At 40.7% G+C, this 11361-nt stretch overlaps 1 protein-coding gene across 7 annotated transcripts in view; it reads right to left on the minus strand.

The window, feature by feature from the left end:
* LOC118414743 (receptor expression-enhancing protein 2-like) overlaps positions 1 to 11361 on the minus strand; it is a 50957-nt gene that overhangs the window by 30586 nt on the left and 9010 nt on the right. For all 7 annotated transcript variants that reach the window (XM_035818954.1, XM_035818957.1, XM_035818956.1 and 4 more), the window contains exon 2: positions 7403 to 7475. In XM_035818954.1, the coding sequence (XP_035674847.1) occupies positions 7403 to 7475 (73 nt within the window). The remainder of the gene's footprint in view (positions 1 to 7402; positions 7476 to 11361) is intronic.

Consider the following 11361-nt stretch of genomic DNA (forward strand, 5'->3'; position numbering starts at 1 on the left):
GGCAAAGCCACCGCCAGCGCCAGACGGCAGGCAGCTGCTGCTGCAGGCGACTCTACAGGTCGCTAGTTAAGATGATTGTCCGGGGGGTATTTTATCCCAGGTGGTACTTCTATTTGAGAGGTGAGAGTACATATACAAAGGGTAGATACGGTTAGATCAGTACCATGCCAGGACTGTCAAAGTAAAAAATGGACAATTTTGTCAGTTTGTCGTACCCTTTGCAACTTGCGGGTTTTCCATTACAGGACTACAGTACAGTACCTTGAATACATTAATGTTTGCTAGAATGGCGGTATGACGAACTCAAAACCACCTCAAATGCCGCATTACCCCATTACTGTGAAATTAATTCTCCGTGAACCTAAAAGCATTTACAGTATTGTAGTTGGGTGATGTGACAACAGTTTAACTGTTACTGTTCGCATCTGTATCTCTATGTGCCCTTTGCTGCATTCGTATGTAGTTTGGCATGTCGTCTGCTCCTACTCCTAGTTGCCATTGTTTTCTTTTCCATGACAGCTGTTTGGACAAGTAATATAATATTCTTACATTATAGAAACCCCCAAGTTGAAGGTGTCTTATTTGCATAATTGATACATAAATACTATAATCCAAAAGTGGTAAATGATGGTCATTTCATTCTTGTGACATTTGTAAATTAAGTAAAGTTGAAAAATATATTTCTTAAGGGCCTCATTTACATAATTTATGAAAATAGACTTTCATACTTTGATGAACAACTTCTTTTTGTCTGGGTCTTTTTGTCTCCACACCTATGAATTCTAGTCTGTGTAACACAAACTCCGCTGTCCAGGGCTGTAACTGGCCCCTCCCCGCGGGCCGGCGGATGTTGGGCGGGCTGCTATAAGCGAGATTTAATCAGGCTACTATGAATTCGGACCTAGAATTTGTTGATAGTTAAAGGGGCATTCCACTCCAGAAGGGAGTATTGTTTTCCAATAGATAATGTGTCAATGAATACATAATCAGCCGAATTTTGTGGAATTTACCTTGGGATGAATTACATGATGTGTGTTTTATAAAACAATAATGACACTCACTAAACCCATGCAGACCCTACCCATGCATTCCCTATACGCATAGACACTTTGTTTATCGTACATATTTTCGGAATAAATGAGGTACGCTAAGCACACCGAGAAGGCAAATTGCTCATAAGATAGCAAAGTATACAAGAACAAGACGAGATTTCTTAGCGAACCTGAAATTAGTTTTGGAACCTTACCTAAAAGTTTTGCATTGTATTCAGCCATAGGATTAATTCAATTGGAGGGTACTAGGGGAGTTTAGTAGCACATTGAATGCTTTTGAGGCATGTGGAGCAACTGGGCTTATCATATAATGTGAAGTAGTATGCAGTTATCACTTCCTAAAATTGATATCTATCGGAATATAACACTCCCGTGTGGAGTGGAATGCCCCTTTAAAAACCATAATTGCTTCACTGAGTGAAACCAGGATCAGTCTACACCAAGGAAACTGTCAGCTATGACTATGTTCAAGGTCAAGAAGTATCAAGGTCAATCTTGATAAATTTATCTAGATTGAGTAGAGCTGAATTTTAGGTACAGGTACAGGGGTTTAGGTCCAGGTCCAGACCTTTACCTGTACCCAAACAAGTTAATCAATCATTTGTAAGCTATAAATGTAGCCAACTGTCTTTTTGGAAATTGTCATCTTTGTATGAGGATATTTGAACCTCAAAACAAAGTTTTCTTAATTTTCAACTGCAAGATTATCACAATTGTCATCTTTGATTTGGAATTTCACTTATCTTTAGTCTCAAAAAGTCATGTTCAATAGTGATTTAGTTTGTTTAGGTACAGGTACAGGTATACACAGTTGTTTAGGTCCGGACCTGTACCTAAACAATTTTACAGGTACAGGTACGGGTATTTAGGTACACAGCCCTAAGATTGAGTGTGCCTCATTTCAAAGATCATCATGATGCTATTTATGACTTGAGAAACACATGACGTCTTGCTTTTATTGTCTTTTCATACATTTTCATAAGATATCATATGCTGATTGACACATTTCATATATTGTACTGAATAGTGACACATTTCTTAATTTCCTTATGTCCAGCCATCATCATCATCATCATCATCATTATGTCCAGTTGTCTGACAATGCTATCAGAGAGGCTATGATGTGATGAGTGACTTAAAACAGGTGGGGCTGATTTGCCAGTAGCTATGTGGCACATTGCCAAGATAAGGGGACCAATTTAGACTTTCCAATTTGGATGGTTTCTACCTTAGAAAGGGTCAAGTGTTGTTCTTGGGTAACTACTGCTTTTAACAGTGCCAGTCTTTATACAAGTGGATTTTAGTGGCTGTTCCTTATTGAGAAGGCATATTATATATATGGTAGATATACATATTATGGTAAAATATTTTAACTTGCTGCAGACAAGGAGGTTAAAAAAAACAAAGGAGAGAGTTCCTATTGTTCCCATCTTTGCCGCACGCATGAATCATATCGAAGTGCTAATTACCCCAATCTGCATCGTGCCAGGCTAGCGTGTTTACGATCAGTTTCAACATCACTCGTCCAGGAAACGTCGATTTGGGGTCGGGATTTCAGCGATTTTGAGGATGATTATGTGGGCGAAGCCACATTTAGTTTTTCCTCAGATATTTGCATATTCCACCCGGAAAACAGGAAAAATGGAAGCTGTAAATATGTACTCCACGTTTCAAGCTTTTTGATTGGCTTAGAGTCGCACTTTCTCGGTTGTGAGTCAGAGGTGAATCTATCAACGCACAGAACACAATCGGCATCAAGTTTGATAACAGCCAATCAGAACTCAGAAAAATGGAAGCTGTAAACATATACTCCGCGTTAGCAGCTTTTTGATTGGAATATTAGTCGCGGACTGTCTGGGTGTACGTGAGAGGTGAACCAATCAACGCACAGAACACAAAATGGCATTCGGCATGCAGTGTGACAATAGCAGCCAGTGAGACGTCATGCGACAGTAAATCAGCCATGCGTTCGACCGATCAGACGCTCAAGGAAGAAGTTGCCCGCCACGGAATGAACGAGATCGATAAATTTCCATACAAAAACATTATCTTCAGAAAATTGGACCTTGGAATCTTGCAAATTCATCGGTGAACGGACGTATTCAAGCTACGCAATACATTTGTAACGGCGGTTATATTTCTTGAAACGTGCATCTGGAACATGTTGTACCACTGGCTCAGTGGTATTATTCACGCGTGGGAAACCAACGCTCCGGGATCGAATCCGTGGATTTATAAAATTTTGCATTTTTTTTTTTTTGCTGTATTTTCGCGAAAATGTCGCCTTTCTTGTTGCTTCTTTTCTTGCGATTTTTGCTTTCTTTTCCCTTCGCCCACATCCAGCATTTTTTTTTAAAATGTTGCTTTTCTAGTTTTCATTAGATACAGCGCTAATATTTTACTAAAGAAACAGATATCAATAGTGACAATACTTTGCAGGAGGCAAGTGGGAACAGAGTTGGCCATGGAAATGTGTGTAACAACAGTATTAGTCACACGGTGTAGGAGAACGCTGGGTCGACTTAGCCTCGGCAAAGAAACTTTGGAGCTATTTGTAAGAAGCTTGAGAAACGCTATGGAACTTTATTTTCAAGTCTGTAAAATCTAGTCATCATGTAACTGAGTAAAAAAAGTGCATTCCTCGTGAGGTGAAAATTCCCTCAATACCAACAAAATAAATTTCCCCGGGAATATTATCTTGCTTCCCATCATTGCCATGAACATCCACGGAGCCCTCAGTCAGAGTACAAAATTCATGCATCACGAACAGCAAAAATTGATCGCGAACAGCAACAACAAATACTTATTTGGCACACCCAAGTCCTCTACTATCGTGGAAAAAAGTCTGTCTTGCGGGCAAATGTAATAATTTTTAATTGATACATGAAGTAGTGAATATTGTTCATTGATCTCGGCGCATGACGTCATGGCTGGGCTCATCTGATTGGCTGACACGTCAGGGCTCATCAGAAATGGCGGGAAACCCCGTGGCCATGATGGTCATCAAAGACGCGCCGCCGGAGGGCGGAAACAATGGGCCCCGCGGGTCTGAACAATAGCGCGCAGCGGAGTGTTAATGGGGAACTATATATATATATCGTTTTCTATATAGAAGAAGAAGCTGACAACCATTATTCTGCACATTTAACAGCTCCCAAAGGAACATATAAAAGCAAAAAATCTAAAAGCCAAGAATATTTCGATTGCATGGACTATAAGTCTAAATATAGACTACATACTGGAACAAATCGTTGCGTGACAAAAAGAAAACAGTATCGACAAAATGTCAAAAAACAAAATCAAACAGCTTTTGTACCAATCTCCCAGGTAGACAGCCCAGGTAGACAGCTCAGCCTTTTCCGTAAACCCAAACATAAAAGCCTTGTCACTTTTACACAGCATACATTTCCCCCTAAATAGCCCCCAAACAAATCAAACTGCCAACTGGAGGGAGACCTTGTTTTGAGTGGGAACATTGACCCATGCATACAAATCAGGGTGTCTGTCTGTAAACATGGCCATGGCCCAAGGTCACTCACAGGGTCATGACTGTCATTTCTCAAACCAATAAAATACATCAGACATGTGTTATACACTTTTAATTGATATAATTTTGCGGAAGGGAGAAATGGAGTGTACGTAGTAGTTCTTAGTTCGCAATAGCGCTATAGCCACACACAGTACAAAATAAGTAACCCTGGTTAGGACAGGAAACCAATTCTACTATCCACCGTCAGGGCTTGATATACTTTTTTCTGCATACCTGCATGTAACATTGAAAATTACCTGCACCAGACAAATTTTACCTGCACCACTCTGAATTTAGAAAGTATAGATCAATCTGTTCAGGAACCATTGCTATTTTTTTTCTTTTATACTTTATAGGTGGTAACAGTCCATGCAGTTAATAACAATCCATGTACAGCTACATTATAGGAGCATGCGTAAAAACCCGGTACATGGACCTGTGCAGGTTGGGTGCAGGTAGACACCAGAAACAACTGCACAGCTCCAATTTTACCTGCACCAACCTGCATGTGCAGGTGGCATTTCGAGCCCTGACCGTGTAAGGGTGTGTATTTGTCAAAGATGCTCAGCACGAAGAATCCCCCGTAGCCATGCGCTGGAACAAGGGAGTCTTGGTTTTGACAGCTTTTTTTTTAAATTGACAGAACATAACAATTGTTTTTTGGTTACTGCTGGTGTGATCTAACTATATCTACCACCTGGATACATAGTACTTGTTAGATGGGATGGTATTAAATGTTGAAAGATCGGGTATGTGTTCAATTTGTATTTGTGTGCCTTCCCATTAAAGAATACTCCATGAGATCATAATAATGCACAATGTATACTGTGCCAGTGTGGTATGTAAATGTAGTGCTTAAGTCTCATTCATGTATTATTTTGAGTGGGCACCCTAAAAGAGTTATGGCACAAAAAGTAGATTGCTACACAAACGCTTGTTTTCAGCAGTGAGAAATTCCCTTTTAGTCCACTTAACTGATCTCAAACACTGGATTGGTGAAATATTGTTTGTACCTGAAGAAATTAGCACGCAGGGCTCGAAATATACTTTTGGGTCAACATGCAATGGTGGTTAAATCGGGGTTAGTACTTTTCTGAAGTCTTGTTTCAGTGTATTTGACATGCTTTCCTATGAACAGCTCTGTGCCTAAGCTAACTTTGATATCTGCCCAACACCATAGGAACTGTTAGCATTGTACAGTGTAGAGATGGAATTGTCTTTGAGTATTGTGTACCTGGATGTCTAACCTCTATGAACAAATTTGGGCTTATTTTTTTACCCGGGTAATATTCTTTTACCATTCAAGAAATATTCTTGGTGTTTGTTAGCTTTTTTTGATATCAGCTAACAGTGGATAAAAGCAAGTTGCACTGGCACAAGTTTGGTCTGAGAGGCCTGTTCCACAAGAGGCAGGAACATAGCGATTTCTGAAATATTGTATTACATTACCAAAGAAGCTAGGATGTAAAAAAAACAAAGTGCATCATCGAACAACTGGGCAGACCACATGCTCAACTACAAAGGGATGAGGCTACAAACACAGGTAACCCACCCAGCTTTGATACTCCTTCAGGAGTCGACCCTCTTTCCTGGAGTAATAACCACAAGCATAAACAAAGGCATGAGTTCTAGTTTTTCTATAACAATTAGCATACTCAACTATAGATTACTCACTTAATATGCAAACCTGTAATAATTACAAAACTTCTCATTGAAGCATAACTATGAGGCCTCTGAACTCTAGTTTTTATACACATTGAGATACAGCAATATAGTCTTCATCCACTACCACTATAGTTATGGCTCACAGAACATCTGTATTGGGGGAATGTACATGTATTATACACACAATACCTAGCAGGGCTCGAAATACCACCTGCATATGCAGGTTAGTGCAGGTGAAATTGGAGCTGTGCAGGTATTTCTGGTGTCTACCTGCACCTAACCTGCACTGGTCCATACACTCCAGGTATAATGTAAGTGTAACTATGTGGATTGTTATTAACTGCATTGAATGTTACTACCTATAAAGTATAAAAGAAAAAAATATGATCCATACTTACCTAAATTCAGAGTGGTGCAGGTAAAATTTGTCTGGTGCAGGTAATGTTCAACCTTACCTGCACCAGTGCAGGTATGCAGAAAAACGTATTTCCAGCCCTGCTGCTAATAAGGCAAGGGATATACAGTTTTCTCTTCAAGAAACTGTACACGAATTCCTCTTCCTTTTCCTATTGAAGCGACTGCTATCGTTGTGTCCATCATTTTGTCACTTTACATGAATTTGAATACTGGTTTTGACCTGCATTGAGGTCATACTGACTTATTTCTATGGATGACCTCCTTTAGATACCGCAAAAGTTATGTGGGAGGGTGACAAAAAGAGAGAAAATTCCAGCAAAAAATGCTGCTAAACCACAGGACTTCCATTTCCAATCTTTCCCAGGCTTGCTAAATGTCTTGTGTTCACCTCTACTAGTAAGACTGTAACAGACAATCATCATCATTTCACAAATTTTCAATAATGTTTTTATTACCGTTCTTGTTTGAAGAGAAAACAAGTGGCCTGATGCCCTGATCATGTGCCCCGTTACCCAGGAAAGCAGATCCTCTGCCAAGCATGAATTCTGATTGACCAGGGATGCTCTTGGTTCAGATGTAGACATTTTTTTAGGAAAAAAATGTCATCTATAGCATTAAGTCAGTATGGCCTAAGGGGATCAATATCATAGATGAAATAAGGATCATAACAGTAACATTGTTGATTACAATCTACATGTACATCATGAATGACCTGCAGAGGATTTGGAATGCTACTTACATATTCTCGTACGTTCTTCGTTTTCACTGCCTTGTATGATGCATAAGCTGGATACAGGGTCCCAAATAATAGCCTACAGAGTGGGTGACAAAAGAAATGAGGGAAACATTGAGTTATACAGAAATATACTACAAGAAATTACACAAGATCAACTGTTGAAAAGATCACATGTCTGTAACTCTTACAAGTTTACGTCCTGAAGTGATTGGTCATCAGTATTGATCTCGAAGAGGGTGCACGCCAGCGTTCCCGCCAGGTTTTTGAAAGTATGCGTCCAAATATTTGGGAGGGGCGTAATGAGCGCCGGAGGCGCGAGACGAGCGCCGCAGGCGCTCGCATTCTAGGGGGGTCCGGGGGCATGCTCCCCCGGGAAAATTTGGATTTTCAAACCCTCTAGAACACAATTTGAGAGGATAATCATGCACTTGAGATTGGATGTCGGTTGCCTCTTTTACTCCCATTTTCAGTTATCGACGACCACCCTCTTCATCAAAATACGTTATATTAAAAACAACTGTAAGCACAGGGAATCAGCCTTCCGTGATCTGGCCCGGGTATTATTTGTCCAGACATATCTATATGAAAATTTTGGATTTTTGATGCTTCGAAACAGGGCTCTAGCGGCCTAGCCTGTCCGTCAGCCCGTGAAAAAAATTCTGCCAATTATTTTCCGTCATTGAAAAAAAAAATGTCTAACGTTACCTCGTGCGATCGATGTTGCGCCCTCCCGCATCAAAAATTTTTCCGAGACGATAAAATAATGGCGCCATCACACTTTGTGTCTTTTTTCTATTTTGCCCGATGATTTTAGTCAAATTTTTTGAATCGGTGGGGTTTTACAAGGCCTTACCGTCATTTTCCACGAGCGTGCGTTTGTTCCTGCGACCTCAGGTAACCCCGTTTTCGGCGTGAAATCTTTGGCTGGATTTCTTTTTAAATAGATCAAGAACGTTATACATTACTCGAGGAGGACGATCTGCTGCCTCTTTGGCAGTGATCATTGCCGGCGTAACCTTGAAGCAGTAGCCAGAAAGACAGCGCTGCGATCGACGGTCCGTCTGGGGAGGGGGGCGTGCCGTGACATGTGCCACGGAGTGCACAGCCGACTCGATCGACGCTTGACAACAATATTGCGGCCCCTTTTCTGCCGCAAATTTTGTCTTTTTGAAATAAAAGAAATTTTGTAAATAAGAAATAAAGTGTATAGTTTTGGATTCTTCACTTATTTACCGCGCACCGTTTTTTGTTAGCAGCTAGGGAAGAAACTCAAGTTGCCAGACGACACGGGCGGCTACCAACGTCACGTGCGCTAATACTCGGTAACTTTTGTTTTTTTCCGGTGACCAATAACAGAGTGCAACATTACATTTATCAAACGCTGATTGGTTATTAAGATGATTGGATTTGGACCTGGTGGCCAATCTAGACTGCTTGGCGCTAGCGGCCTGTTGTCAAAGATACCGACTGCCAATCAACTGCCCACAGTGTGAGAACTTTTGTTGAGATGTGCAGCACTCGCGCAGAGCAGTTTGCTTGTTCAATACTAGTATTACCCACAAATCTTTAACAAATACGTGAAACTGAGGACAAGTAAGTATCATGTTAATATCAGAATATAAAATCTGCATAAGATTTCTTCGAGTGTTAAAGAATGCTGACTGTCAGACGTATTTCACGGACTACAAAAAATTACATTGCGCAACGGACAGCTCAGACTGGCGCGTGGCTGGGTGTGTCGCACATGGGTCCGCTAGTTGTAAAGCGTGCCGCGCTCCGCCCCATGCCCAGACTACTAGGATGACCGGAAAGTGAAGAATTTGAAGTATAAATTGTAAAGGTAGGATTCCTTCGTATAAAGACAGATTTTTAAAAAGATTCCAGATACATTTTGTACACTGGTGGTACAGGTTAGCCTTTCTTTCATATTTTTTTATGGACGCATTCAGCTGAGCCGAGTGCGTCTTTCCAGAAAAAAAATGCGTCCAAAGACGTAAAGACGTATGCCTGGCGGGAACGCTGGCGCTGTGGTCAGTGAAAATTTGATTCGTGTACACCTTGGTGTTGTAAGAAAGTTAAGCATTGTTGTGATTACTACCAACACAGATGCGCTTCCATGATATATACTGCTGTTTGTTATATCTGACAGTGTTTCCACCAGAGGGGCGTCCACCCGTCCAAAGACAGTCTCATTTCGTTTTGGACTGCTTGAACGCAAACACAGGCCGTCCTGATAAAAAATTTGTGACCAACATTTTTGCCGAGAAATCTGTACAAAGTCGATATATGTAAACCGCAGTTTTGTGTTTTGCATTGAAGCTAGAGGCTTGGGGACGCCGTCCACAGTCGGAAAGCCGCACGCTGTTTGTTTTGATATTGTTATGATTGTTGACAATGTGTGTCGGCGGCCTTTCGCATAAGATAATCTCATTAAAAACCTGTTTTTAAGGTCTCAGTTCAGCCAAATTTGCCTTGCCGCTATGACCCAGACATTTGGAAAACCTGGCAGTACTCGTAAATCATATCGGTCGATCTCGCTATAATACTACAAAGTACAAGTTGTTATTGGGAGAAATAGGACGCTAAGTTTTTCTAGATAAACAAGTTTGACAGTTTTTGTTTTCATCGTAAACAGAACAAAACACGCAGAAACATGTCCTCGGCAAGGGGAATCCCCGACCGACTTTCAAGCTCGTGATCGGTGGAAGAATAAAGCGTTCACATAAGAGGTGTTGTACGTAAAAACAACAAGTATACCTTTACTTCCTTTTGATATGAGTTTTGAGCCCTCAAAATCTCCGAAAACAGCAGAAATTTTCGGGGTAAAACACAGTAAAATATGCTCCAAAAATGGCGGTCGGAGTTGTTGCTTATCCTAAGCCAATGAGATCGCTAGCTTCCCCTGAAGTCACAGATCTCGCGAGATTTTTTTTTGCGTATTTTACGATATTTTCGCCGCCACTACCGCAACCGCTAGTTGCATGCACAATGTTTTTCGTCATTTCTCAACACAAATTTCTCGATCTTTGGAAGGTTTTAGATGATTTACAAGTGTACAGCAACATAAAAGAGAATATCTACAAGTGCATTTTTTTGCAAGTCCAAGAAGCGTTTCCTACCGTTCTGGTTTTAACCGAAACCTTTTACAAGTCTAGTGCCGGTTTGGCGTGACGTACTGCACGCAGTACTTGCGGAAACGCTGTCTGAAAAGGAGACTACAGTTCCATAGTATAACCTCATACCTTCACCAAGTAATTTTGTCTTATTGCATTGATCCACGGATATTCACGACGACGACAATGAAATTCCTTTATTTGCTCTATTTTTCTGTGCGACCAATGCTTGGTTCCATGACTGTGAAAGGTAACAGATATTTGAAAATCTCCCTCATGGAAAAATCTTACTTGCCCGATCGGACAAGTGAGGTAGCCTACTCAGGTAGGACATGCACTTTCACTTGCCCTGGACAATCAGCTAATGGACTTGTCCAACCCTGACTTATTACTTAATCATGAATGTCAAAAATAAGCAGTTTTCTGTGCAACAAAACACAAGACAGCCTCTGGCCTTGTTTTACCAATCAACCATTTCATTGACTGATTGATTGACCTCAAATATTGACCTTTTATGAGCGCCACGTAGCGATACTTATATGAACCGCAACTAATACTTTAATCAGACTTGTTTGAGGGAGCATTAATCGGATTGCCAAAGTGAACTCATCAGTGTGAACATTTTAATCGGTTTGATCTCAAACTTCGGGTTTTTGGATAGAATTACGTCAGGTCACACAAATTAAAGGTTGGAAAATATGCCCTAAAACTTACAAAATGAGTCCAAAGGTAACTAGTAAATGTATGTATAAAGGCGTAAAGCCATGTAAAGGACCGTAAGAAAGTTACATTCCACAGAAAATCTAGCCGATAGCGCTGTGCTAGCGTGCGAACATTTGGAGTTAGGCG

Source organism: Branchiostoma floridae, chromosome 4, assembly GCF_000003815.2.
Source record: "Branchiostoma floridae strain S238N-H82 chromosome 4, Bfl_VNyyK, whole genome shotgun sequence".
In the NCBI taxonomy this organism is placed as follows: Eukaryota; Metazoa; Chordata; class Leptocardii; order Amphioxiformes; family Branchiostomatidae; genus Branchiostoma; species Branchiostoma floridae.